The 25,969-nt window shown below is 54.6% G+C and overlaps 9 protein-coding genes across 9 annotated transcripts; 5 read left to right on the forward strand and 4 right to left on the reverse strand.

Moving 5' to 3' along the window:
* The first annotated feature begins 6 nt into the window (after window positions 1-6).
* On the forward strand, window positions 7-536 carry BO82DRAFT_47067 (uncharacterized protein). The gene has a single exon (XM_025641228.1). It carries the CDS (start codon window positions 85-87, stop codon window positions 400-402), a length of 318 nt encoding a protein of 105 aa, XP_025493382.1. The 5' UTR covers window positions 7-84; the 3' UTR covers window positions 403-536.
* A 1,201-nt stretch (window positions 537-1,737) lies between these two features.
* Window positions 1,738-3,089, forward strand: BO82DRAFT_382539 (pyridoxamine 5'-phosphate oxidase family protein). Its single transcript, XM_025637945.1, has 2 exons — window positions 1,738-2,394; window positions 2,549-3,089. Exons 1-2 carry the CDS (start codon window positions 2,002-2,004, stop codon window positions 2,891-2,893), a joined length of 738 nt encoding a protein of 245 aa, XP_025493383.1. The 5' UTR covers window positions 1,738-2,001; the 3' UTR covers window positions 2,894-3,089.
* Window positions 3,090-3,198: 109 nt separating this feature from the next.
* On the forward strand, window positions 3,199-5,485 carry BO82DRAFT_353173 (acyclic terpene utilization AtuA family protein). Its single transcript, XM_025634894.1, has 2 exons — window positions 3,199-3,747; window positions 3,810-5,485. Exons 1-2 carry the CDS (start codon window positions 3,496-3,498, stop codon window positions 5,346-5,348), a joined length of 1,791 nt encoding a protein of 596 aa, XP_025493384.1. The 5' UTR covers window positions 3,199-3,495; the 3' UTR covers window positions 5,349-5,485.
* An 18-nt stretch (window positions 5,486-5,503) lies between these two features.
* On the reverse strand, window positions 5,504-7,018 carry ppm1 (protein C-terminal leucine carboxyl O-methyltransferase ppm1; the record flags this gene model as incomplete). The annotated part of the gene is made up of 2 exons (XM_025639829.1): window positions 5,504-6,679; window positions 6,748-7,018. 2 exons carry the CDS (start codon window positions 7,016-7,018, stop codon window positions 5,688-5,690), a joined length of 1,263 nt encoding a protein of 420 aa, XP_025493385.1. The 3' UTR covers window positions 5,504-5,687.
* A 165-nt stretch (window positions 7,019-7,183) lies between these two features.
* BO82DRAFT_307397 (ubiquitin-protein ligase RKR1) lies at window positions 7,184-12,718 on the reverse strand. The gene is made up of 8 exons (XM_025632284.1): window positions 12,239-12,718; window positions 11,777-12,170; window positions 9,990-11,721; window positions 9,090-9,937; window positions 8,626-9,042; window positions 8,200-8,573; window positions 7,840-8,139; window positions 7,184-7,787 (listed from the first exon to the last, which is right to left on the reverse strand). The coding sequence occupies exons 1-8, from the start codon at window positions 12,539-12,541 to the stop codon at window positions 7,266-7,268; spliced, it is 4,890 nt and encodes a 1,629-aa protein (XP_025493386.1). The 5' UTR covers window positions 12,542-12,718; the 3' UTR covers window positions 7,184-7,265.
* Window positions 12,719-12,896: 178 nt separating this feature from the next.
* BO82DRAFT_391147 (TFIIH/NER complex ATP-dependent 5'-3' DNA helicase subunit RAD3) lies at window positions 12,897-15,757 on the forward strand. Its single transcript, XM_025638556.1, has 4 exons — window positions 12,897-12,955; window positions 13,035-13,491; window positions 13,541-13,657; window positions 13,720-15,757. The coding sequence occupies exons 1-4, from the start codon at window positions 12,939-12,941 to the stop codon at window positions 15,535-15,537; spliced, it is 2,409 nt and encodes an 802-aa protein (XP_025493387.1). The 5' UTR covers window positions 12,897-12,938; the 3' UTR covers window positions 15,538-15,757.
* Window positions 15,758-15,782: 25 nt separating this feature from the next.
* Window positions 15,783-21,371, reverse strand: BO82DRAFT_391148 (DNA-directed RNA polymerase I core subunit RPA190). The gene is made up of 4 exons (XM_025638557.1): window positions 21,130-21,371; window positions 20,517-21,008; window positions 17,673-20,442; window positions 15,783-17,612 (listed from the first exon to the last, which is right to left on the reverse strand). The coding sequence occupies exons 1-4, from the start codon at window positions 21,312-21,314 to the stop codon at window positions 16,026-16,028; spliced, it is 5,034 nt and encodes a 1,677-aa protein (XP_025493388.1). The 5' UTR covers window positions 21,315-21,371; the 3' UTR covers window positions 15,783-16,025.
* Window positions 21,372-21,542: 171 nt separating this feature from the next.
* On the forward strand, window positions 21,543-23,662 carry BO82DRAFT_353177 (U4/U6-U5 snRNP complex subunit PRP3). The gene has a single exon (XM_025634895.1). The coding sequence runs from the start codon at window positions 21,650-21,652 to the stop codon at window positions 23,438-23,440; it is 1,791 nt and encodes a 596-aa protein (XP_025493389.1). The 5' UTR covers window positions 21,543-21,649; the 3' UTR covers window positions 23,441-23,662.
* On the reverse strand, window positions 23,533-25,838 carry BO82DRAFT_353178 (RNA-binding snoRNP assembly protein NAF1). Its single transcript, XM_025634896.1, has one exon. It carries the CDS (start codon window positions 25,685-25,687, stop codon window positions 23,756-23,758), a length of 1,932 nt encoding a protein of 643 aa, XP_025493390.1. The 5' UTR covers window positions 25,688-25,838; the 3' UTR covers window positions 23,533-23,755.
* Window positions 25,839-25,969: the final 131 nt, after the last annotated feature.

The following is a 25,969-nucleotide window of genomic DNA, read 5'->3' on the forward strand; positions in this document are numbered from 1 at the left end:
GGTGTGTGTTAGTTAACTGTTAGGAGCACAATTGCTGTTAGTATTGCTCATCGCTGTTTCGTCCACCGAACCGGGGATTACTTCATGGCCCTCGCCTTGCCCGCCCCGCTTTGCTCCGTTACTGAACCTTCTCGCTGGCTGGTTTGCCAGTCCCGTGGGTGGGTTTTTCAGATCGTGCGGGGTTTCCGCAGCAGATTCTCATCTCGCCCACCCTCCATCTCAATCCCCCTCGGTAGCAGTAATACCACCCACCCACTGGCAAGGTACCAGGTTACAACTTTGTATTTCTTGTTCTTGATCTTCTTGAACTTCCCGACCTTTCTATTCGAGATTTCTCGAAAGAGCCCGGCCTACCCACTCCACTCTGCCCTGCAGCTTATTTTTTCCCAGTGCTGTCACTAACAGTGAAAGTGGCGCGGAATCTCCCCGCTTAGCCTCGGTGGTGGGGATCTCAACCAGTCAAGAGAACTCAATGCGGTATAACTTGCGCTTGCCGTAGCCCCTTCACTAGAATAGTCTGCCATTCTTAACCCCGGGCAACCCCTCCGTCAGCCAGTGGCAGCTATTTGGACTAGACTAGACTATTGTCTCAATCCTGCAGGAGATCAACCTGGTCCAATATCTGAATACTCTATAAATGATAAGCAAGCAGATCAGCCGGGTCAAGGGAACTTACTTAATACACCATTGGCAGATGACGAAGTGCCGCCGAAGGACTGAAAGAAATGAGACATGAACCAACTGAACGCCAAGCTGGCTACCGACCATGGACTCGAACTCACTCAAACTGACACACCAAGAGGCTTGGCTTCCTGTCGGCCGAGTTCCAGAACCCAAACACGTGCCGTGGTTTTACCACCACCACTTGATACTCCGTCCCTACATGAACCCCAGTAGATTAACAACAGATAGAGATCATCTACTAAGTATGTGGCTCTGAGCAAGTATGGAGTAGATAACTAGGTACCTAGTACCACTCTGGTCTACTACCAAGAGATAAGCTACTAATCGAGGACGACTCCCCAAACACTAAGGTGCTTCGTCATCCGGCTCGTATTGAAGGTCAGAGCTTGCCACTGCTAGCCAATCCCCTCCCCCACTTACCGCGCATAGAATGATTCTGGCCTATCCATGATCCAGAATCACACCCATTGGAGTGTTTAGTAATCGGACTGGTCACGGGACGGGCTTTTCCCCGGACCGACCCCTCGGTACCTTCTCCCGGCGCCCCGATCGCTGCCTCGGGTTGATTCACCCCGGGCATGTAGAACGGTTGATGCTTTCGATCTTCATGTTATTGTCTTGTGAGCAAGGAAACAAACGATGGGGGATCAAGCACCGAGCAGTTTCTGTCACCATCGCTCGCTGTTGTTGATCAAGCTTTGATGCCTTGGACCGTTGAAGGCATTCAGCGCGAGCTCATCTCTTGGCCTTGAATCCACAGTTTCCACTTAGCATGTGACAACGCTTGAGCTACTCCGTACAGCTGCCCTAGCTGCGATAAGAGGACTCAATGCACTGTATTGTGCTCCTTACTTGAGCAGAACAATCCTGCATCCTTGTCAGTGTCCATCTTGTCTGCAACCCAGAACTTGTACCGTCAAATGTGGACCGTACCTTGTGTTTGGATGCAACAATCCGACGTGATGCGATGACTTGGACTGACATCCTACACCCGCAAACAACTGTTTCATCAATGACTTGAATACCAATAGGTATCTTCGTGGCAGATGGTACAAAATGTGCAAGCAGCGTCCAAAATATCAATCCAAGTTATCGAGCAGTATCTACACCGGAAGAATCGAACAACTCCGTGGGTGGCAGTTGCAAGCAAGGCTCTGTCGTACCAGTAAGAGGGCGGCGCGGCTGACGGAGTTGCACCACAACTCCGCACATTCCTTCGGAGCATCTCCATCCTCCCTTTATCTCTGCATCCATCCCACCTTCTTGTAAATCATGCGCCGGTTGAGCTGATCCGATTCTCCCTTTCAAAGCCCCAACATGCCGAAATTCTATCCCTCCATCTCGGACGACCTGCGGGACTGGGTCCTGCGGCAAAGCGTCTTCTTTGTTGCTTCTGCCCCGCTGCAAGGTCGACATATCAATTTATCCCCCAAAGGTCTGCCCGATGCCTCGTTGGCCATACTTGGCCCGAATGAGGCTGCTTACATAGATGCGACCGGGTCCGGAAGTGAGACCATCAGCCATGTGCGCGAAAATGGTCGCATTACGATCATGTTCTGCTCCTTCGACACAGCACCCGGGATCGTGCGTTTCTTCTGCAACGGTTCGGTGATTGAATGGGACCAGCCTGAGTTTCCACAATATCTCGATCGTATGGGAGGCAAGGCCGTGGTTGGAGCACGGGCCATCATCCACCTGGATGTGTTCAAGGTTGGTTCTCCGGTCTCTTTTTCCTCTGCAGTTCAAGGTATCCTGTAACCTGGAATCTGTCGGAGTCGCCTACAGTATATAATCTAGACATTCTCGTGCGGAATTCGGGTGACACAAAAGCCCATCGCTAACTTCATACTTGTACGGGATACAGGTCCAATCGTCATGCGGTTATGGAGTTCCGCGGCTGTCCGTGAGGCTAGATCCCGACACCAACGAATCCAAACCATACCTGAAAGACCGAGACACACTGGGCCACTGGGCAGGCAAACAGGTGCAGGCGAACAAGATGCGGGCCTACCAGAAGGAGTGGAACTACCGAAGTCTTGATGGGCTGCCGGCACTCTGGACCGCTGTAAAGGATAACAACAAGTTTACCGGGGTGGCACAACTGGGGAACTGGGCTCGTCGCCATCGGGATGATATCGAAACAGCCAAAACAACCTTTTTGGTGCTGTTCATGGCCATGGGGATTATGCACTGGATTGGATATGTGTAGATATACCATGGTTCGCAGCACATCACCACGTTGCGGGTGACATCATCTTGCCCACGATCCTGGCTTTAACTTCCAATGTGGGTTATGCTTTTGACCTTTTGACCATTAATTAGGTTCAGGTAAATGGGAAATTGCCTTCTGCCCTGTAGTGGGACTTTCCGGTAAATCATCGTTCATTCTTTGTTTCATTTGATCGAAGTGCCCGCCAGAATCCTTGTCAAACCCCGCCCTTCGTTCGACCGAATCTCCTCGGCTCAACCCAGATGGTGCCACAGTCACACCTGGACGCCCTTGCTTTGTCTCGCCTCACATTTTTGTGATAAATCGCTCGGAGCTCAATTCCAGCCAAAGGCATTGCCGACAGTCTGTGACCATCAAAAACACCACCACCAATACCTTCAGTTTCCCTTGATTATGGCTTCGCGTTCCGTTCGCATCGCTGGTGAGCCATGAGAGAGGCTGTCCATTCGGCTCAACGCTGAGTTACCACAGGGGCGTCAGGTTCCGCGTCGGACCGACACTATGCCATAGCGGAATTTGCACGCAATCATCCCCGTGACCCGGTGGATGTAATCACCGCCGATTTCTTGAGCGAGGCCAACATGTCCGCTGGGGCAGCCCGGCGAGTCGACCAGATCCGGGCGCGGAATGAACAGGTGCAACCCGGCCGGGGATCGGCCAGCACTACGCCAGCGCCTGCATATGAGCCGTCATTTTTGCTCGCCCTCGAGCCGGCCTTGGTCGACCTTGCCAAGCACAGGATCAAACTGGCGGTCAATGCAGGGAACGCCGATACGGAGGGCCTCCACGACGCGGTTGTGCAGATGGTGCAGGCAAAAGGACTGGACCTCAAGGTTACTACCTCCACTTGCAGTGGCTGCTGTCTTCGAGGATATGTGCTCACATTCGGCTGCAGGTCGCTTGGGTGTCGGGTGACCAGGTCCTGTTGACCGTCCAAGAGGCGCTTTCGTCGGGCAAATCCGACTTCAAGAGCATCTACACCGGCCAGCCGTTATCCGAGTGGCCCTTCGAGCCGATCTTCGCGCAGTGCTACCTCGGGGGACTGGGGATTGCAGCCGCGCTCGCCAATGGCGCCGACATCGTCCTCTGCGGACGAGTCTCCGACGCATCCGCCGTCATTGGAGCGGCATACTGGTTCCACGGCTGGCAACGCAGCGACCTGGACCGCCTCGCCAACGCCCTGGTAGCCGGTCACTTGATCGAATGCAGCAACTACGTCTGCGGCGGGAATTTCACCGGGTTCAAGATGCTCGAGTCCCTCGGCCGCGACGGATGGACCAACATCGGGTACCCCATCGCGGAAATCTCTCCGCAGGGGCAAGTGATCATCACGATGCAAACCTACGCGACCGGCGGCGCCGTCACGGTCGACACCTGCTCCGCGCAGCTGCTGTACGAGATCCAGGGGCCCCGCTACCTCAACTCGGACGTCACCGCCCTGCTCGGCGACATCTCCTTCGAGCAACTCGGCACGAACCGCGTGGCCCTGCGCGGCGTGCGGTCCGCAACCCCGCCCCCGACGACCAAGGTGGGCATCTCCGCGCGCGGGGGGTTCCAAGCCGAGGCGAGCTATTTCCTCGTCGGGCTGGACATCGCCGCCAAGGCGCGCATGCTAGAGGCGCAGATCCGCCACGTCCTCGCCCCGTACTCCGACGCCTTCACAGCCCTAACTTTCTCGACCCTGGGGTCCGCGGCCGACGACCCGCGCACCCAGGACAGCGCCACCGTGACCTTCCGTATCGTCGCGCAGGCCCGCACCGCCGCCGCCCTCGCGCTCCCCCGCTTCCTGTGGCCCATCACCGACAACATCATGCAGGGCTACCCCGGCGCAACCTGGCACCTCGACACCCGCCAGGGCTTGCCCCGCCCGATCTTCGAATACTTCGTCTGTCTCTTGCCGCAGACGGCCGTCCAGCACCGCGTGCACCTGCCCTGGAAAACGGGTTCTGGTGCTGCTGGGCCGCAAACCGTAGACATCGCTCCTCCACCACAATCACAAGCCGCACCTCCCGCGCAAACGGACCTACCCCCCGCTCCCCCAATTTCCGGTAATGCCTCCTACGGCCCAACCATCCGCGGCCCCCTAGGCTGGATCGTCCACGCCCGCTCCGGAGACAAGGGCCCCGACGCCAACTGTGGCTTCTGGGTGCGCCATGCGGACGAATTCCAGTGGCTGCGGCGGGTGCTGACCGTGCCGACGGTGCGAGAACTGTTAGGCCCGCAGTATAATGATCCCGCCACTGCCGCTTTCCTGCAGGTGGAGCGGTTCGAGCTGCCCAATCTCCGGGCAGTGCACTTCCTGTTCAGGAATTTGTTGGACCGCGGGGTGTGCGCGACGGTGACGGTGGATTTCCTGGGGAAGAATGTGGCTGAGTTTCTGCGGGCGAGGTTTGTGGATTTGCCGGTTAGGTTTTTGGAGAGAGGGAAGTTGTAGTTCGCTACTTGTCCTGGGACTAGCATTTAGAGGGGGTAGATGTGGGATTTCAGGTGCAGGGTCCAAGTTGATGGATCGGTTTATAGCTGTGGAATGGTGTTATATATAGCTGGGATATATGATAGTACTGTACATCGTGGATTGGGTTTAGTAACGCGACCTAGTCATGTCATGCAGCTTGACAGGGAGAGAGGTATTGCCTGCAGCTTGAACGTTAATGTGGTGGCATCCCCCAGGCAAACACCACACGAGCCCTGCACCTCAGCCTGAGCTTCATACCTAGGTAACCACCATCCAGCTGGGCTGCTGGGCTAGAGAAAGATAGCTCCCTCGGAAGGGTTAATCCTCACCCTGCCCCTCCAACGCCCTCCATCCCCCAAACACTGGCTGCTCGAACCCCTCCCCAGCACGACCCTCCCTCCACCCCCACGCCACGCAATAATGCCGCGCCAACAACCGCCACTCCTCCATCTCATCCAGCATCTCCAACCCGGCCACCCGCTCCTTCTCCGCCGCCGCCACCCACCGCTCCCACAGGAAATCCACATCCGCCGCCGCCTGCCCGGCCCGGAACCCGTGCGCCCGCAGCCGCGCCCGCTGCGCCGCCAGGCTCGCGTACCGGTGCAGCGTCTGCAGCTGGATGCCCCGCGTCGCCAGGTTGGCCACCATCGTGCGCCCGAACGCGTCGTCCGGCCGGATCGGTTCGTAGACGATGATGCCCAGCGCTGCTGCGCCAGCTTGTCCTTCAAAGGCGGGAGCATCAAAAACCTTGACAAAGAACTCCACCACCCGGCTGGCCTCCTCGGGCTCCAGATAGATCAGACAGCATTCGGAGATCAACACCGTCGGGAGGGTCGGGTCGAGGCCTGGGAGGAGGGTATCGAGTTGGAGGTCCCCCTTCCCCTTCCCTAAAGGTGATGATGCTAAAGCAGCCAGCTGGCGGAGATCGATCGGGTGGAGGTGGTAGTGCGGGGTATGCAGGGCGTCGGCGGCGGGGGAGATGGTGACATTCTCCGCGTTGCCTAACGCGCGCTGCAGGTGAGGCGCGGCGCGGATGGCCCGGATCTTGGCCGCGGTGTTGCTGGGGAAGTCGAGTTCGTGGTAGATGATTGTTTCTTCGGGGTGGGTTTTGGAGGGCAAAGAGGCCAGGAGACGGAAGATGCGGGTGTCGGAGCCGGCGCCGAGGGAGATGATTTGTTTGGCCTTTAGTCGGGGGAGACTGGGCGTTGTTGTCCTTGTGGGGGTTTGGGGGGAGTGTGGTTGATGGGTTGGGGATGGGTCAAGGAATTGCGCGAGGAGGTGGTCGATTGTTGTGGTGCGGACGTAGGTGCCTTTTTGTGTGGGATACAGCTTGTTAGTTGGGTGACGAGGTGGAACGGTCAATTGTAGGGTTGCATACCTCGATTGATGATGGGCAGGCGTCGGGTTTCTTGGCCGGAAGGTGTCAAGGCTGATGCGAATGGGTCGTCGAGGTAGCCCAGGTTCACGGCGCTGAGGCGAGAGACGCTGGCGTCATTGTCCGTGCCTTGTACCACTCGGTCTTTGGTGCTGGAGCCTCCTCGTCGCGAAGGAGCCTCAGAGCCTAGCTCGCCGCCGCCGCGACCGCGAAGACGACCGCGACCGCCCCCGCGACGCAAGGTGTTGAGATTGGGGATCTGTGACGCCGACATGAGATGAGGGGGAAGAGCGGAGTGGAAAAGAGGGGAAGCTTGGGAGGGACAAGCGGGCGAGGTTCCGCGGTTGTTTGTTGCGTCTGTTGCGTCCCCGCGGAAGCGCAGTCAACCCTGCCTGGTTTGTCAGGCACTTACTGTACATGGAGACATGTAATGGTAATGGTAAAATTCTATCTATACCGCTTTTATCACAATAGACAACTCTATGTACAGTACATACAACCAACCACCAAACACCCCCCCCTCAGACATAAACAAAGTTGTTCCGGCACAGCGGACACGTGCTCTGGTTACTGCTCTTGAACCACCGGAACAGACACACCGAATGGAACGTGTTCTTACACGTTGCGCAGCGCTTGTTCGGCGTCTGCATGTCCGTCGAGATGACACTATAGCAGATCGCACACTCGCTCTGGCCCTTGAGGGCTCCCTGCACGTTCTTCCGGAAGGCTAGCAGTCCATCCACTATGTTGCCATTGGCAAACATGATGACACCCTGAATCGTCGTCAGCCAGTTCTTCCACTTCCTCTCGTCCACCAGAACACGACTCCGCCCGACGACCAATGCGGGTTGAAGCGGGTAGGCAGATGGCAAAGAGATTGACAGTGAGACTGGCGGCGAATCCTCGTCGACCGGGATGCTGGCGATGATCTCCGCCGTCTTCGGCGCTATCTTCACCTGCAGCGCTCGCTCTTCGTTGGGATCTTGGGTCAGAGTCCACTCAGAGACTCCTTGCAATGACTCTTCGATGACCAATGGAGAGATCTAGAAGGGTGGGTCAGTAATCTCGTGCATGATTGCATTCGGCAAGACATACGTATTTCTCAGTCCAGGCTTCTACTGGTCCCTTGATGCGCTTCTTGGTGTCAATCCACCATCCTTTGGTCATGTTGGCCAAATGCTTCAGGCACAGGAAGTACAAGTGGACAAGAAGCCATTGGATCTCCTTTTCAGGGCTCTCGGACTGATCAGGTTCAAAGGAGCGGATGTCAAACTTGGACACATCGATCATCTTGCCGTGGGACTGCTGGAGAAAGTCGAATGTGAGCTCCAGCAATGAGTCCAGACTCTCATTCTCTCGGATACTAGCAACATAGTTCTCTTGGACAGTGAGAGACTATTTGAACAAGTCAGATGCTGCCTGCTATGAGTGACGTTTGCGGATGTGGAGACGTACCGCATTGACAAAGTGATCGAAGACTATCTTCCAACTCAGCAGGTAGGACCGGAGCTCAGTCCAGGTCCTCTCATCACCATAAGACCTACTGATCGAAGCCATAGTCGGTGCGCCAAGCAGAAGAGACACGAGTTCGTCGGGTAGTCGGACTGTCGTCTTCGACAAAGCCACGTCGAAAGAAACCTGTTCCTGCACGCTGGGAATGTACCGGTGCAACAGATTGTAGGCAGTTCGTTGTATAGCTCGGCTCTGCGCCGTCAGAAGCGAGAAGACACTGCTAATTTCCTCTAGATTCTCGACCGGAATGGTTTTGACAAACCGACAAAGCAGTTCAACTGTGATGTCCCGGGGTTGATCAAAGATCGTGGACGAATCTATATGACGATCATCAACAATGCTCTCAAATGCAAAAAGTGACAGACTTACCAAACTTTCGCAAAGTCGAGGTCAAGCTGTTGAGTAGCTTCGTTTTCCGATCCGACCACGCATCCTTCACGTCATCATTACTCTCTTCGTGACTGACGATTGATTGTAATTTAGCGAAGAGTCTGTAAGATGACAAGAGCACAGGAAGAGCCTCGTCGCCACCACTAGTCCTCTTCCAGGTCGCGTCGAGTATCTCCAGGCAATCTTCCCAGTGAGAGCCGTACATCTCTTGAATGCATGGGAGTACAAATACAAGAGTCTGAAGAATTTCGGCTTTGAAGCTAAGGGATACAGCGTCAGATCGAAGGCATTGGGTGAGATGCTTGATCAGGAACATCAGACGCTGGGTTGGTATGGACGCCGCGACGTCCTGGTCCCCAGCAAGCAGGAGATTAAGGAGAACCAGCTTCCGCAACCCTAATGATAATCAGCATAGTCAAGACATATGAGAAGCCCGTACTGACCGTCTTTGTTCTCATCCTGAGGTTTCAGTCCAGTAGAGTCTGCGACAAACTCGTTGCACAGCCGCGTACCCGCAGGATTCGATAGAATGGCATGGCGCAACGTAGCTACCCAAGCAGCCGAGCGGATGGCATTCGCTTTGCGCATATCCCTGCAAAGCTGGGTCACCTCTTCCAACGATCTGACGCTGTTGGAAGAGTCGGCGGTGTCCATGATCTTCACGAAAGCGACTCCGATACGATAGTCTAGTGGAGTAAGACCTTCTAACCCTTCGAGCTGGTCTTTCCAGAATGCAGAGAGCATAGAGGAAATAGTCGCTTCAGCCTCGGCTGCACCCTTTTCGTGGGATCGAGCCCAGCCACTGACAACCTTCCAACCGTCGTTGACAACATCCATATACTCATCCCTTTGCTCAGGAAGTGAGATCCCGCTGATGCCATTACAGTTCTCCATACTCAAGTCATCGTCAATGAGCTGCAGTGCCAGGGGGATGTTGTAGAATAATGTCTCCACCTCAGCCTTGTCCAGGTTTTGAGCTAGATCGAGAGAAGAAAGGATTCTAACAGTGAAATAGGCCAATCGGAATGCTGAAGAAGAGTTGTTTGAATCCCGAGGGAGGCTTTCATAACGTTGAGGTAGTGTGTCCGACAAATCACGATTAACGAGATGCACGGTACCACTGAGTGGGCTTGTGATGGCAGTTGAAGGTCTCGGAGGGAGTTCGAGGAATGGGCCCAGAGCTTTCGCCCAGGAATCGCGGGAGGGCAGAATATCCTTTGCGATCTTTCCAACCTCTTCTGCCTTGGCGTTGTGCAGCAGTTCTTCGGCGATATTGACAAGTGACTCAACCCTAGAAGCAGTTAATTCCGAGTTCTCTTTTCCCTTTCTTGGTTGACACTCACGATAGCGATTGATCATTGACATTGTCAAAACTGTGCTGTAGAATCTCATAGCTGGATTTGTTCGCACTCGTCTCACTGACGATCGACTCCTTCAAGGTCTTGGCCAACGATTCTGCTACGCTTGAAACATCTTCCGATGAAGACTCAGTAAGGTAGAGTAGCTTTCCAGTTAGTTTCGAGCCGTGTGGCCCATTCTGAAAAGTTTTGAATGCCGAAGGAACAGCCCGCGCGACTTGAGAGAGACCATGCAAGGTATCGAAAACCTTGGTATCATCAGACAAGGAGTCGATTATTGCTAGGAAAATCGTGTCTGACAGTCCTCCGTGGGAGGTTTCGTTCTGAAGCACTGCGATCACAATTGACCAGTGCAAATCACTCCCGTTGCAGGCCCTTTCGAGGGCTCGCATGATCAGAGAGATGAGTCCACTCTTTTCGTCCAGTTCTTGGAAATCGAGGGTGGAAAGTAGCTTTTGTACAGTGTGAGCATTCGAAGTCTCCGGGTCGAACTGGGCAACTCTCTCCAAAACTTTCTCGAAGCTGGGGCCAAATCCATCCCAGGATCGGCAGGACAGGATGATTGAGATGAGTCTGTCAGCAGAAGGTGAAGACAAGAGCTCCGGTGCGTCATCTTGGACAAAGCTCAACAGTGACTGCGAGGCTTTGGCAATCGGCGCAACCTTGAGTACAGTTTGTTCAACAACAGCAGCCGCTCCATAGGGCTTGCCATTCCTCGAGCGCAAAACCTCCAAGCAACTATCGAGCAACGGGAGACTAGTAGCATTGAACACATCCGAAACCTCGGCTTCATGATCCGTATCTTTTACTCGGGAAAGTAAAGAGGCTTCCAAAGCGAGAAAACGCTCTGCTTGTGCGCAAACAGCGTCTTGGGAGGTTTTGAAGTCCTTCGATTGTTCCGGAGAAGACAACTTGACAGCTTCGAGCAAGCTGTCTGACAGCTCTCTCCACGTTTGTTTCAATACATGCTTGTAGCCTAGCGTGATCAGCCCAAAAAGGGCATCCGTGCAGATAGGCTCTGCTGACTGAGGAGGTAAACCCCATTGAGCCTGGTCTGACTCGGGTTTCACATATTGTACAATCAAAGGTCGGAGCCTCTCCCGCAGCAGGTTCGTTCCCTCATCCTGACCAAGCCGGCCTGCAAGCCACATCACAGTATCAATGTAAGCTTTCCAGCCAACAGCTCGGTTTTGCCGAGGCTCATCTCTGGAGTTTAGTCCCTCTTGTAAGGACTCTGTCAGAGCACGGGCACCCGTCATTCCGACGTTGTTCTCATCGGTTGATTTCGAATCAACCTGTGCAAGAGTCTTGATTGGAATGATCTGCAGTAGCTCGTAAAAGTTGGTCCAGAAGGAGCTTGCGCCACCCTGAGAACCTTTCTGAAGATACTGGAGCAGTCTCTTAGAGGACGAGGACTTTCCGGAGTAATCTTCAGTCCACAATTGAGGCCTTGCGGAGGTTACATGCAGGATAGTCTCGGAGAGTTCCGATGCGGAGCCCAATTGGCTACAGTGCAGGGACTTGCCAATCAGAGCAGCACTGATGAGTTTCCAATCCAGTTCCTCCGGCTGCCTGGAGACTGCAGTGCGCGCAAGAACATAGAGTGACCGGCGCACGAAAGCATCCTCATGATACGATAGAGCCCACAGGGACTTACTTCCCAGAAGTGTCTCTATCGTGGGTGTTGCCTTATCAAGGTCTTCTTGTGCGGAGGTTCCTGCATTGAAGACCGTCAGATGAAGTCTAAACGAATCACAAAAGAACATTGGTACCGAGTATCCTGTTAAACAGCAAGAGCGCGGTTCCAGCCACACGTGCATATTTGGCTGTGGCGTCATCTGCCTTCACCGTCCTCTCATCGCTCAACGTTTGAGGAGTCTGTTGGAGAATGACATCATCTACGAAATCCAAAATGGAGGACTGATAGACTTTCCATACACCGTTCCTCTTCTCGTCGGTCGAGAATACGCGCGTGAATGATTCCAGAGCAGCGCGATGGACTGGCCGATCGTTGTCGTAAAGTCCCGCAAGCCATGCTCCAATGACCTTGGGTAAGAAGCGAGCAATGCGCTTTCCGACTAGGGACGCAATGGATCCCTGAGTTGAGTGCGCTGTTTGTCGCACCCTCCGAGAAAGATCTATCGAGGCGCGTGGGTAGATCCTGACCTGCCGAGATACCGAACCACGATCAACCGAGTGCTCTAGTGCGGCGTGTGAAGTCAATGTAAACCTACCCAAGCTTCCAAGAACCCGTCATCAAGGGTCTCGTTGCGACTTTCGACAGCCAAGACGTGGTCGCGCAAGTCGTCCAGAGCCTTCGTGCGGGTAACCTCATCCTTTTTGAGGAAGTTCTTGAATGCGATTGTCAACTGCGCCTCCGATATCCGGGAAAGATCCGGGGGCTCTGTGACGTATGTGAGCGAAGATGGTTCCCTTCCTTGACTGGAGAATGCGCTGGAGAATCCTCCAAATGAGCCAAATGTGCTAGCAGCAGCGCGGCTGCTTGAGGCCTGAGACTTGTACTTTTTGCTGCTCATAGTCAAGTGCGGGATGGCGGGGTGTAAAGAAAATGACGAAATAGGTTGCTGGAAGGTGATTGACACGAGATATCGGCCAGCAGGTGCACTCCCGGGGTATTCAGGCCAATCTGCTGGGTACAAGCAGAGAGTAGTTTCACGCTGGGCAGTCCTTCACTCCAAAATGCGCCATCAATCGGGATGTAGTTGTAATTGTCTTCATCTCAAATCCAAGCGGCATGGACACCATTATCGGCGTCCCTATCGGGCAGTCCACGTGACCGTGTGTCATCGATCCCCCGATCGGGCAAAAGCCGGCGCGAGTCTAGAAGAAGAGGCAAAAGATAGAAGCGACGGAGAAAAGAGCTCTGGTCAGCTTTCTTCTTCCTCGTCGCGAGCACCGCGCTCATCCGTCACAATGAAGTTCTTCATTGAGTAAGTGTCACCTGCATTCCTGCCCTGCCCGCTCAGCATATCTCGCAGAAACAAGCTTCTAATCTCATCCGGCGTCTAGTGATCTCCCCGTGCTCTTCCCTTATCCTCGCATCTATCCCGAACAATATGCCTACATGTGCGATCTCAAGAAGACCCTCGATGCCGGGGGTCACTGTGTCTTGGAGATGCCCTCAGGTACCGGAAAGACTGTCTCGCTGCTATCCTTGATCGTAGCGTATCAGCAGCATTATCCCGAGCATAGAAAGCTCATCTACTGCTCTCGAACGATGTCCGAGATCGAGAAGGCGCTGGCCGAGTTGAAGGCCTTGATGAGTTTTCGCGCCAAGGAGCTGGGACACACTGAAGATTTCCGCGCGCTTGGGTTAACCAGTCGAAAGAATCTGTGTCTGCATCCATCGGTCAAGCGAGAAAAGAGTGGCACAGTGGTCGACGCAAGATGTCGGAGTTTAACTGCAGGATTCGTCAAGGAGAAGAAGGAGCGGGGGGAAGATGTCGAGCTGTGCGTTTATCATGAGGTATGGAGGGTTCCTCACAGGGGTGCGATGCTTGACTGACGCTTTGCAGAATCTTGACCTTCTCGAACCGCACAACCTCGTGCCTCCCGGTGTCTTCACCCTTGATGGGTTAAGTCGGTATGGCGAAGAACACAAGCAATGCCCATACTTCTCGGCCCGTCGCATGGTATGTTCTCACAGTATCCGGTAGCGTGGATTCTATACTAATGTCGCCCACCTCCCTCATAGATGCCCTTCTGTAACGTTATCATCTATTCCTACCACTACCTTCTCGATCCGAAGATCGCCGAAAGAGTGTCGAAAGAGCTCTCCAAAGACTGTATAGTTGTCTTCGACGAGGCGCACAATATCGACAACGTCTGCATTGAATCTCTGAGTATCGACTTAACTGAGGATTCGTTGCGGAAGGCCACACGCGGCGCGAACAACCTCGAACGCAAAATCAGCGAGATGAAGAGCTCGGATGCCGAGAAGCTCCAAAACGAATACACAAAGCTGGTTGAAGGACTTCGAGAGGCAGAGCAAGCTCGAGAGGAGGACCAATTCATCTCAAACCCAGTCCTTCCGGATGACTTGCTCAAGGAAGCTGTACCAGGAAACATCCGTCGCGCCGAACACTTCGTCACCTTCCTCAAACGGTTCATTGAATACCTGAAGACCCGAATGAAAGTCACACACACCATTTCCGAAACACCCTTATCATTCTTGACGCATGTCAAGGATCTGACATACATCGAGCGAAAGCCATTACGATTCTGCGCTGAGCGTTTGACATCACTCGTGCGTACACTCGAACTCATCAACATAGAGGACTACCAACCGCTGCAAGAGGTTGCAACCTTTGCTACCTTGGTTGCCACATACGAAAAGGGCTTTTTGTTAATCTTAGAGCCATTCGAGTCGGAGGCAGCCACGGTACCCAACCCCGTGCTGCATTTCACCTGCTTAGATGCCGCGATAGCGATCAAGCCTGTCTTCGACCGATTCAGCTCCGTCATCATCACATCGGGTACCCTGTCGCCCCTCGAAATGTACCCCAAGATGCTAGGCTTCGAAACCGTCCTCCAGGAATCATACAGCATGACCCTTGCCCGCCGATCATTTCTGCCCATGATCGTCACCCGCGGATCCGACCAAGCCCAGATCTCCTCCTCCTTCCAGATCCGCAACGACCCCGGTGTCGTGCGCAACTACGGCAACATGGTCCTGGAGTTTTCGCGCATCACCCCCGACGGCGTCGTCGTCTTCTTCCCGTCCTACCTCTACATGGAATCCATCATCAGCATGTGGCAGGGCATGGGCATCCTGGATTCCATCTGGAACTACAAACTGATCCTGGTCGAGACCCCCGACGCGCAGGAGTCCTCGCTGGCGCTGGAAACCTACCGCACGGCGTGCTGCAACGGCCGCGGGGCCCTCCTCTTCTGCGTCGCGCGAGGCAAGGTCTCCGAGGGCATCGACTTTGACCACCACTACGGCCGCGCGGTGATCAACATCGGCGTGCCGTTCCAGTACACCGAATCGCGCATCCTGAAGGCCCGCCTCGAGTTCCTCCGCGAGAACTACCGCATCCGCGAGAACGACTTCCTCTCCTTCGACGCCATGCGCCACGCCGCCCAGTGCCTGGGTCGCGTGCTCCGCGGCAAGGATGACTACGGGGTCATGGTCCTGGCCGACCGCCGCTTCCAGAAGAAGCGCAACCAGCTCCCCAAGTGGATCAGTCAGGCCATGCTGGAGAGCGAGACCAACCTCAGCACGGACATGGCCGTGGCGACCGCCAAGAACTTTCTGCGCACCATGGCCCAGCCGTTTAAGGCCCGCGACCAGGAAGGCATCTCCACGTGGAGCCTGGCGGACTTGGAGAAGCATCGCGAGAAGCAGATGCTCGAGGAGGAGAGGTTGCGACGGGAAGAAGAGCTCGCCAATGCACGGGCCGCCAATGGTGCTTATTATGGTGGCGGCGGCGGCGGCGGTGCCGCTGCCCCGCTGGACGATGAGTTCGACGATGACATTGACGAAGATTTAATGATGTTGGATGCTCAGTGACCTGCAGGCGCGTCCATTGGGTTTCCCTTATCCCCCTCCTCCTCTACAACCTTGGCTTGTTCCCCCCTTTTGTTTACCTCTTGTTTTCTCGGTCAAGGAAAAAAATGCTTGCATAGATTGCATGATACCACGGATGGTTCGGTGTTGGAAAGGGTTGATAATGTACATTACGGCGCAGCTATTTACTCAAAGTAACAAAAATCTAAAACATATTTGCCGGAATTGTTTTGTGTGTTAAGTCAGGTCAAAAAAGGTTCATACTCTTTATTGAATGCTATATCTTAAGGAACTAATAAGAAGGACTTTTTCTTATTCCGCTGAAAGACAACTCCACAGAAATCGTTGGACACGTCATAGACACGACGAAATGGGGGGAAAACACAGGAAGGAAGTGCGTAGAGTTACATGCAAAATCAGATAGGCAAGGCATATACAACGAGAAGAAATGCATACACAGTGCGAAGGAGGCAGAGGCGACGGAGGATTGTCTATGCCACGGGGGCAAGGACATCGAACGCACCCGTACCCACGATGCCGGTACGACCGACAACGATGCGGGCACTGGGACTCTTGAGGTTGTCGAAGTCTCTCTCGACCACCGCCTCCTTGAGGTAGCCGACGGTCGTCTCGAAACTCATCTTGGCCAGCGGGGAGGAGCTGTCCTTGACCAGACCGTTGCGGTTGAAGGGACGGAAGCCACCGGACTGGGTCATCACGTCACCGATCAGGTTCAGGTGGCGGTTGTCGACGGAGATGCTGTGACCCTCGAAGACGTCGGACATTTCCTTGACGATCGCGGCACGCGCGGCCTCCACGCCGTAGAGGGTGAGCATGTGGTGGATCGAGTTGGTGTAGAGGGAGTGGGGCTTGATGATATCCTGGTAGTCGCGCATGGCGAGCAGGTTGACACCCTCCGTGATGACATAGGCAGGCTCGCCCTTGACGGGATCCGCCGCGACGAACGTGCAGTTGCCCAGGCCGGGGATGGACTGGATGACCGCGGTGCGGGCGGCGTCTTCGACCAGCGGCAAGAGCAGAAGCTTGGGGGTGTCGATGTCGTACTGCAGCTGGATGGTGCAGGATCCGCCCTTCTTGGGGTTGAATTTGAATTGAGTGACCTCGCCGTACTTGTTCTTGATGTCCTCCTCCCGCAGCTTGGCGTCCTTGCCTTGCTCCTCGGAGTCGTCATCGGAGTCATCATCCATCTCGACATCACGCTTCTGGCGCGTGTTGTCACCCTCGTCATCCTCGTCCTCGTCCATGGCATCTTGCTGGCGCACCATGTTCTCCTCTTCATCCTCCGGGCCTTCGTAGGAGACCTGGTTGTTGCGGTTCTGGTTGCCCCGGGACCGCTTGGCGTCGTCCTCATCGTCTTCGACATCGTCATCCATGGGCTCTTCTTCGGCATCCCTGCCGCTCGGGGCATCCTGGACCGTGCCAACGGAGACACCAATCTCAGGCTGAGCGGTTGAGAACTTCTTCAGCGTCTTCTCGTCATTACGCTTCTTGAGCTCGGTCTTGGTAAGCTTCACGAGTCTCGGGATGAACTTGTTCTGCAGGGCGTTTTGCACATCCTTGGTCGTGATAGCATACTCGGCGGTGTACTCATCAGGAGGGAAGAACGCGATCTCAATGTCGTAGATCTTAGCCTTCATGCTGCCGGAAGAAACTCTCTCCTTGATCTGAACCTTATCAACAACCTCTGCAATGCTGAGCTTGCTGATGGCCTTAGCGAATCTTTCAGAGTGCTCCTTAGAGAGCTCTTCGTTCAGATAGAGGGTCATGGTAGGGGTCATGATGTGGGCACTAGCTGTCATAACAATTTCACGAAGACGGGGAATACCCAGCGTGACGTTCTTCGCGGAGTGACCAGCCAAGTGGAAGGTGTTCAGAGTCATCTGAGTGGAAGGTTCACCAATAGACTGACCGGCCACAATACCGACGGCCTCACCAGGGTCCACAACCGACTTCATGTACTTCATGTTCATCAGAGTGTTGAATGACTTCTTAGTGATAACACCCTCGATGCTCTTCTTCTTATCCCTGAGCAGTCCATCGGGGTTGGCATCCTCGTACTATAATAATGAATGTGTCAGTTATCCTGGAAAGCTGATTGGTTCTAAGTGGACTCTTACCTTCTTGAGCGCTTGCGAGAATGCTTCGGAAATACTACCCAGATTACCTCCAGGTTGATAGAGAGAAAGAACAGGATCCATAGCATCGACCTTGCCTGTCTTGCGAACCTTCTTGACGGCATCCTTGTGCCAGTTGACGACCTCTTCCTTCTCCAGACCGTGGAAGTCGCTGGTCAGGTTGACCTGCGACATGATGGAAAGGTAGTTGGACGCCAGGAAGTCGAAATTCTTGAGGTGAACCTGCTTCGTGATATCCAAACCATCCTCACCGTACAAGAACTGGACAATGGATCCATCGGAAGCCTCACGGACCGAAGTATCATACTCCGCCCTCAAGCCCTCCATTCCCTTGATCAAACAACGCTGCAGATAACCGGATCTGGAAGTCTTGACGGCAGTATCGATCAGACCCTCACGACCAGCCATGGCGTGGAAGTAATATTCCTGGGGCTTAATACCAGTCAAGAAACGACCACACACGTAACCACCAGCCATGGGATTCGTGTCATACGCCCGGAAAGAGGGCAGCGTCTTACCGCTCACCATGACAGGTACACGGCGACCTTCCAAAACCTGCTGTCCAAGGTTGCAGGAAATCAGATTGGCGTTGACGCTAGAACCCTTGGCTCCGGAGATTGTCATCGACTGCATCTGGTTCCAAGGGAATGGCTTAACAAGACCGTTAGGAAGACAGGCTTGAGTGATCTCAGTAGACAACTTCGCGTTACGGGCGTTGGAAACGCTATCGAGACCACTCTGCTTCTCATCGTCGCGAAGAACTTCCTCCAGACGCCGAGTCAGCTCGGCGTCCTGGTCGGCGCCTTTAGCCTCGTCGAGAGTGACATACTTGAGTGCGACCTCACGACCCATGGCGGCAGCCTCGCTGATTTTTTCTCTGCGTACGCGATCACCTTCCTTAGTCAAACGAAGATCATCGATACCGCAAGTGAAAGCGCGCATGTTGAGGAACCTGGTCAGAAGACGACCCAAGATACTGATCAAGCGACCCGCAATGGTGTGTCCATAAATCTCATGAATGGCATCAACCAAACCGCCAGCAGTGGGACCGATTTGCTTCTTGTCGAGAATACCGCAAAGCAACTCTCCATCCTTGAAAATGACTGTGCCTTCTTCGTTGCCTTCGCCCCAGCGGTCACCGGGCGTCGAGGACTTGCTCTTCAAGTTAAGACCGGCTCTACCTGGTGGCATGATGTTCTTAAGAATGGTGGTGATAACTTGTTTGCCGGTCCAGAGAGGCTTGGGTCGAATAACGGCGGGGCCGATGAGTTGAATCCGGTCGGTAATGGTGTGGGAGTTCTCGGGTCTAAGACAGCTGTATAAGAGCTCGTGATAATCCTCCTCGTCGAAGAAACTGTCTCGGCACGTGAACCAGGTGCTCATGGAAATGTGATCCTGAATCAAACCACGCAGAGGCTTGCCGGACGTTGCGACAAGATACTGATGGTCGGCATCCGCAAGCATCATAGCCTCTGATCGGGCAAGTTCGTTCTGAGGGAAATGCATGTTCATCTCGTCACCATCGAAATCCGCATTGTAGGTATTACAGTTAGCGTAGTGCATGCGAATCGTTCTTTCGTTGGGAAGGACACGGGCCTTGTGACCCATGATAGACGGCTTGTGGAGGGTAGGTTGACGGTTCATCAACACAACATCACCAGTCGTAAGATGACGGTAGACTTTCTTGTTGCGAGACCCCTTCATGCGCCAGTTCGAGGGCGCCAGCAGTTGGTTAGCCAAAGCAGTACGCTCGTCCAAGCTCTTGAACTTCAGGTTGGTGACCTGTCCCAGTTCATTTTCAATGGCAGAAGCACCTGGGTATTTGTCGGGACCGTTGATTACCGCCTGTTTCATTTCCCAAAAGTTGTGGTTGGTCACAGGCTCGGGATAAGTCAACTTCTTAGCGAAAACCATGGGGACACCGATTTCATTGGTTTCGATGTTCGGATCGGGAGAGATGACACTGCGAGCGGCGAAGTTGACACGCTTTCCCATCATGTTCTTCCGGAAGAGACCCTCCTTCTTTTCCAGGATCTGTTTGATACCATTGGGGCCGGCGGCGGCAGCTGGTCCAGCGGACGCATTGCGGTCGCGGTCGATAAGTCCGTTCACGGTATCCTGGAGCTGAACAATGGAGTGAAGCAGATCACGGTAATCGCGAACACGCATCGCAGCACTAGAGCTGCTGCTTTGTCTTTCCTTGCTGATCTGGTTGATGATGTCGCAGTTCTTCAGAATACTCGTGAATATGGTGTTTTGTTGAGCCTCCAAGATAGCGCCAGCTCCTTGCTGTGCGGCGGGACGATATCTGTTGGGCGGCACCAAGATGTTCTTGATGAAGAACATGTCTGCGCTAACTCGGGATTCCTTCTTCGGTAACGGTCGAGAGTTGTACACGAGAGTCAGGATTTCCGCTTCCTTCTCAAAAAGCAAAGTCAATGCGGCATGAACCTCAGGAGAAGGCATGTATTGCTGGCCTTCACCGGCAGTCTGTTTCTTGCTCTCGAGTTCGGTGACAACAGCATTTCCACGAGCAACTTCCTCCTCGGCGCCATGAACCTGAGATGCGGTGTCTGAGGCTCCATCCGCCTGTGCCTCCTTATCCTTGCTGTTGAACTTTTGAGCCTCCTGAAGAAGGATCAAGGAGTTGGGTGCTTGAAATCCAGCCTGCAGCATAGCGTGTTTGGACTTCTCAGGTAGAGCCTTGCGGAAAACCTTCGAGAACTTATCTTTCCGATAGGACGGGGAGATACTGCAGAGCGATGTCGGTCAGCTTTCGGCTGACTAGAAAAGGGACGTGTGGGAAATATGAGAGTGATAACGTACCCACTGCAGCTGGCACACTTGCCTGGAGTGCCAATAGCTTTCATGAACTCTCTCACGAGGAACCGACGCAGCTCCGCAGCCAAGGGGTTCTTCGCACCAGCCATAAGTCCCTTCAGTCTTCCATCTGCTTGCGCTTGTCGGATGCATTTCTTGACGTAGGATGTTCTGCGAGCCATCTTGTCGTCATCGTCCTCGTCCTCATCGCTGGATCCCTCGCCGTCTTTGGCGGCCTTTCTCTTGTTGCCCGTCGAATGAGCCATCGTATCGATGACAGCAACCTCCTCGACCAAGCCATACTGCAGGAGTCGCAATTTGCAGGCATAAGTGTTGATTTCGAAGCGAGACATTTGGAAGCGATGGCAGTAGACACATTGCGCCTTCAAAAGACGGTACATCTGTTCGAAATGGGTGGGATTGTACACACGGACTGGCAGCTCAACATGACCAGAATGGCCAGTGCAAGACCAAGAAGATTGCCGACATGTTGTGCAACTGGTTGCCGTCAGTTCAGGACCCCGCTACTGGCATATATTCCGGGAAATTGGATGAGAGCGAAATGACATTACGAAGTCGATATCACAAGTAGGAAGAGAAGAGAGAGTCTTGCACTTACACATGATCACCCCATGCACCCAGAGCTGGGTCGTAGAGACCACCGGGAACAGGATTGTTGAAGGAATCCAGCGCCGGGGTGTTCTGGATTCGTTTTACAGAGAGAGCTTTGATGTCTTCATCGGTGTAGACGCCAAAGTCAATCCCCGCGATGGAGGAAGCCACCGGTCGTGCGAAGGTCGCCATGATGTCCCCCTGCAGCTCTTGGAGCAACGGGTGGTGCGATGCCTTCGGTCCTTGTATGGATGCTGGCCTGGGGGAGATCGAAGAAGCGGGTTCGTCGGCCGCGACGATGCGAAAAAGTTGCACCCAACTTTTTTTCTGCCCTGCGGCACCGCCCGGCGGAAGGCCCACCCCGTGATTCCTCCGTCCGTCTGTCTGTCTTGCAGGTCCGCCCGTTCCCAAGAGCTTCGCTTCTCACTGTCTGCCTCATTTCCTTCCTCTCTCTCTCTTTCTTGGTCATCAGCTCCCCCATCGCTTCTCGTTGGCCGTATTCAGGGTGACACCTCACTTCGCTAATCATGGCTGACGCGTCAGGAAATGCGCTGAAGCGCCCTCACCCCGAAGATGAACAAGATAACATCCAAAAAAGACCCCGTTCCAATCATGGCTCTCCCGCGCCCGCCAAAGTTGCGCCTGCCGCGGGCAAGCTGGACATTGAAAAGATGGTCGCAGAGGCCAGGGCAAAAGCAGAAGCAGTACGTGCTCGCCTGCAAGCCGCGAAGGGTATCGTCCCGTCTCCCTCGCCAGCCGCATCCAGTCCGAGTCCAACACCTCCCGCGGCCAGCCCTGCAATGTCCAGGCTAGAACAGATGAAGGCCCGAGTCGCTGCTGCTACCGGACGAGCCACCGCGACCGCCCAGCAACGAATTGTCCCTACGCCTGCTCCCCAAGCTCCTACGCCACCTCCGCCGCCGCCTCCTTTCGAAGACGAAGATGATGGCTCGTCACGGGCTCGCGGTGGTCTCGATGTCGGTCTCCACCCCGCCCTGCTATCGGATACCCTTGAGTTTAGAGGTGGTAAAGGGCGGCAATTCATGCAGTCGAAAAACCGTCGGACTGAGTCTCCGGCTACGGCCGGCCGGCCTGATCGAGCCGGTCTTGATCTTTCTGGCCCGTCGTTGGAGGAGATCAAGAACAACCCATACTTCGATCCGAGCCTCGGACCCAAGGCTACAATTGCAAAGCCCCGACAATCCCGGCAGCTCATCTTCAACCAGAAGGGCAAGTACATACAGCAGGCGGCCGCTCTACGGCGACAGGCTCAGCTGGAGGCTATGAAGAAGCGGATCGCAGAAAGAGCGCGACAGGCTGGTATTGACGAAGACTTGGACGTCGAGAAGGGCTTTCTGGTACCAGCGCCTCCAGCGATCGAATGGTGGGATGAAGGGTTAGTTGATGGGGAGGACTACTCGGCTGTCGAGGACGAGCAGAAGCTCAAGATCGACACCTCCGATACGATCATCACGCGATACGTCCAACATCCTGTCCTTCTCGACCCTCCTCAAGAGAAATTCTTACCACAACAAAAACCCATGTACCTCACGCCGAAGGAGCAGGCCAAAATCCGTCGCCAGCGACGAATGGCAGATCTGAAGGAGCAACAGGCGAAGATCAGACTGGGTCTGGAGCCGGCGCCGCCGCCCAAGGTCAAGAAGTCGAACTTGATGCGGGTGCTGGGCGAGCAGGCAGTCAAAGACCCCACCGCTGTTGAGGCGCGCGTCAACCGAGAGATTGCGGAGCGCAAGGACAAGCACGAGACAGCCAACGCTGAGCGCAAATTGACCAAGGATGAGCGACGCGAGAAGCTCGCGCGGCAGCAAGAGGCTGATGCGGAGCGTGGTGTGCTGATGTCGGTCTATCGTGTTGATACGCTCGCCAATGGACGACACCGCTTCAAGATCAGCAAGAATGCCGAACAGAATGCCCTCACGGGAGTCTGTGTCATGCACCCTCGATTCAACCTGGTCATTGTCGAGGGCGGTGCTCATTCGATCAATAACTACAGAAAACTGATGACCAACCGCATTGACTGGACGGAAAATGCGGGCCCCGGAGCGGTGCGAGAGGGCAATCGCGAGGCCCAGGCGTCATGGCTAGCCGCCGAGGACGAGCAGACCGGAGAGCTGAAAGATTTAAGCCATAATACTTGCGAGCTGCTGTGGGAGGGTCAGGTCAAAGCCCGAGCATTCCGGAAGTGGTTGGGTGCGCGTGTTTGCGAAACTGATTCCCAAGCGAAGGACGTCTTGGCTCGAGCGAAGCTGGAGAGCTTTTGGGCGTTGGCAAAGAGCGCCAAGCAGAGCGAGTCGTAATTATTTTCGTGGTCTTCGAGCAGTACTATGCTACGATCATTACGGGATCGGTGGTGATTTACCATAAGATGCTACGCCAGTGACGTGTATAATTAGAACTCATAACTTACTCATGATATTCGGACTGAACCAGTCTGCACACTGTACATATTCAGAGACGCTACATGTTGACCGGTAAACGGGAGGTGAAAACTTTTGATTACCCATGCCATGAAAAGAATGCCCAAGAAATCCTGAAAGTGCAGCTAAAACCCAACACCATAGATTTATTTTGAATAATGAAATGCCAAAAAGCACACGGAAGATGAGACGCAATTATTGACGAGGCGGGCCTTGTTGATTGTTGCTCAGATGCCGCAGCAGATCCAACTGAGCCTTGACCTGATCAAAGTTCATGGTAGGAGCTTGCACCGGTGGTTGCTGTCCCGGAGCGTGTTGCTGCTGCTGCTGTTGCTGCTGTTGCTGCTGTAATTGTTGCTGTTGCTGGAGGGCAGCGATGAGCAAAGGGTTGATTTGCATATTAGGGGGGAGTTGTGGGTAGGGGTTCGGTTGTTGTTGGTAGGCCTGTTGGAATGGGACCTGGAAGTTGAATGGAGCCGGCATAGCTCCTCCCTGTTGGTAGGGCTGCTGCTGCTGATGCTGCTGCTGCTGCTGCTGCTGCTGCTGCGGGAATGCGAACGGGTATTGCTGGGGAGGGTAGGCACTGGGCTGCTGGCCAGCGCTCATCAACTGCTGTAGGTAGGCAGCGTGTTGATGCTGGGCTTGAGGTTGAGGCTGGGGTTGAGTGCCCTGCGTCTGTTGCTGATAGTAGGAAGAACGGTCGGGACGCTCGTGATGAACATCGCGAGATCCGGCTCCGGCTCCTCCGCGGCCACGACCAGCGCGACCGCGATCAGATCCTCGTCCTCGGCCTCGACCACCACGGAAACCGGAGTTGTTCCTGCCGTGACCAGGGAGACCATCCGCTTCGACGGGGGCCTCCTGCTGGCGCATCATCTCGTGTAGGTTCTTCGGACGGGCAAGGGGCGTATAGCCATCGTCCGCCGGGCTGTCGTCGTAATTCAGCTCGCTGTGGCTGAGTTTCGAGGGGCCTGGTGCTCCTCGCTTCGCTCTGGCGGAGTCGCTCTTGCCCTCCTTGTTCTTCTGGCGCTCCTGCTTCACCTTGCGCTTGTACTCGGCTTCCGCCTCATCGTCGGAGAACTCGACTTCGTCGTCGCCGACTTCCTCGTCATGATAGTTCGAAGCATCGCTTCCCTTGATACCCTTGAGGGGCTGGGTGAAGACAAAAGTCGAATGCGACTCGACGTAATAAATCGGCTTGCCTTGCGTGATCCCCCGCTCCTCAATCGCGGCTGCCGTGGGAAAGCGCACCGCATAAAGCGGGTTCTCGACTCTGCCCAGCGTCTCGGCGACTACACCCGCGATAGTGCGGTCCTCCAGGCATAGCAAGGAGCCCGACTCGAGCACCTGGTATTCGCCGGAGGTGTTTGCCACGATCAGGATGGTATTTTCGACCATGGTTTCCACCTTTCCGAGATACACAATTTTCATTTCCGGAGAGATGGTGATGTCGGGGATGGGCAGAACCTCTTCCGGAAGCTCGTTCGCGGTCTTCAACTGGCTGCCCGATCTACCCTTTCCATCACCTTCATCGTCCGAGCCCAGTTCCGCCTGCATCAAGATTCGCGCCTGCTCTTCCGGGCTCAGAATCGGATAATCTTCGTCGTCATCGCTGTCGTCGGAGGAATCGGTCGAAGAGTCATCGGAGGATTCGTACGGCGAAGAATCAATCTCCCATTCGGGATGCTCATCATCTTGTTCTTCCTCTGCCTCCTGGGTAGCATTCGCAGCAGATCCTTCTTCCCGTTCGGGGGCCGCGTCCCCGGGAATCTCCTTATCCAATTCCATGGCTTCATGGTGCGTTCCGGCAGACTCCTGAGCAGTCTGCTCTACCACAGAACTGGGTGCGACCGTAGCAGAGATATTTTGGCTGGTGCTGGTGTGTTGTGTTTGATCAGGCTGGGTCTCTGAAGAAGTCTCTGGGACATTGTCGTTGACAAGGCTCAAACCCGGAATAGGGAGATGCGATTGGGCAGATGCCATCGGATCGCTTGTAGGACCGTTGGTAGCATCTTGCTTGTCGTTGAGGTCGCTGCTCGTCACCGGGGTGCTTGCATTTAAGGGTGTGTTGTAGAAATCACTCCCATCATCTGCCGGTGTCAAAGCAATGGGTGGCGTGTCATTCATGCAGGGCTTTTTGACTTGAGGACCTTCGCTGTGGTCTTCTGTAAGTCCCAAAGGGTGAGAAAGAGGCTGGGAGTCACTCATGCTGATGTCCGCGAGGAGATGATCCAAGAATGAGACAATCTGTGTCGCAGATGGAGATGCTCTGAGTAGCAGGAACTTTTTTTCGACGGAATCGCCCAGGCGAGCCGAACAGTCGCTTATCGATAAGGCGCCCGGCGCTGGCGGATCTTTCTTCCCGCGCCCCAAGTGCGCATCGGATATCTATAGAGTATACAGAGTAGA

The sequence above is a fragment of the Aspergillus uvarum genome (genome assembly GCF_003184745.1).
Source record: "Aspergillus uvarum CBS 121591 unplaced genomic scaffold BO82scaffold_18, whole genome shotgun sequence".
Classification (NCBI taxonomy): domain Eukaryota; kingdom Fungi; phylum Ascomycota; class Eurotiomycetes; order Eurotiales; family Aspergillaceae; genus Aspergillus; species Aspergillus uvarum.

What these genes read in the sequence shown, in the direction of transcription:
- BO82DRAFT_353178 (XM_025634896.1), bottom strand. Translation starts at nt 25,687, where the DNA reads ATGAATGACACGCCACCCATTGCTTTGACACCGGCAGATGATGGGAGT.
- BO82DRAFT_391148 (XM_025638557.1), bottom strand. Translation starts at nt 21,314, where the DNA reads ATGGCGACCTTCGCACGACCGGTGGCTTCCTCCATCGCGGGGATTGAC. An exon ending in GGTGCATGGGGTGATCATGT is followed by an intron (nt 21,009 to 21,129) that starts GTAAGTGCAAGA and finishes GACGGCAACCAG; the next exon opens with TTGCACAACATGTCGGCAAT. An exon ending in TCTCGCAAGCGCTCAAGAAG is followed by an intron (nt 17,613 to 17,672) that starts GTAAGAGTCCAC and finishes TCATTATTATAG; the next exon opens with TACGAGGATGCCAACCCCGA.
- BO82DRAFT_353177 (XM_025634895.1), top strand. Translation starts at nt 21,650, where the DNA reads ATGGCTGACGCGTCAGGAAATGCGCTGAAGCGCCCTCACCCCGAAGAT.
- BO82DRAFT_391147 (XM_025638556.1), top strand. An exon ending in AGCTGTGCGTTTATCATGAG is followed by an intron (nt 13,492 to 13,540) that starts GTATGGAGGGTT and finishes GACGCTTTGCAG; the next exon opens with AATCTTGACCTTCTCGAACC. An exon ending in ACTTCTCGGCCCGTCGCATG is followed by an intron (nt 13,658 to 13,719) that starts GTATGTTCTCAC and finishes CCTCCCTCATAG; the next exon opens with ATGCCCTTCTGTAACGTTAT.
- BO82DRAFT_47067 (XM_025641228.1), top strand. Translation starts at nt 85, where the DNA reads ATGGCCCTCGCCTTGCCCGCCCCGCTTTGCTCCGTTACTGAACCTTCT.
- BO82DRAFT_307397 (XM_025632284.1), bottom strand. Translation starts at nt 12,541, where the DNA reads ATGAGCAGCAAAAAGTACAAGTCTCAGGCCTCAAGCAGCCGCGCTGCT. An exon ending in GTCAATGATCAATCGCTATC is followed by an intron (nt 9,938 to 9,989) that starts GTGAGTGTCAAC and finishes AACTGCTTCTAG; the next exon opens with GGTTGAGTCACTTGTCAATA. An exon ending in TCAGGATGAGAACAAAGACG is followed by an intron (nt 9,043 to 9,089) that starts GTCAGTACGGGC and finishes GATTATCATTAG; the next exon opens with GGTTGCGGAAGCTGGTTCTC.
- BO82DRAFT_382539 (XM_025637945.1), top strand. Translation starts at nt 2,002, where the DNA reads ATGCCGAAATTCTATCCCTCCATCTCGGACGACCTGCGGGACTGGGTC. An exon ending in TCCACCTGGATGTGTTCAAG is followed by an intron (nt 2,395 to 2,548) that starts GTTGGTTCTCCG and finishes TACGGGATACAG; the next exon opens with GTCCAATCGTCATGCGGTTA.
- BO82DRAFT_353173 (XM_025634894.1), top strand. Translation starts at nt 3,496, where the DNA reads ATGTCCGCTGGGGCAGCCCGGCGAGTCGACCAGATCCGGGCGCGGAAT. An exon ending in CAAAAGGACTGGACCTCAAG is followed by an intron (nt 3,748 to 3,809) that starts GTTACTACCTCC and finishes ATTCGGCTGCAG; the next exon opens with GTCGCTTGGGTGTCGGGTGA.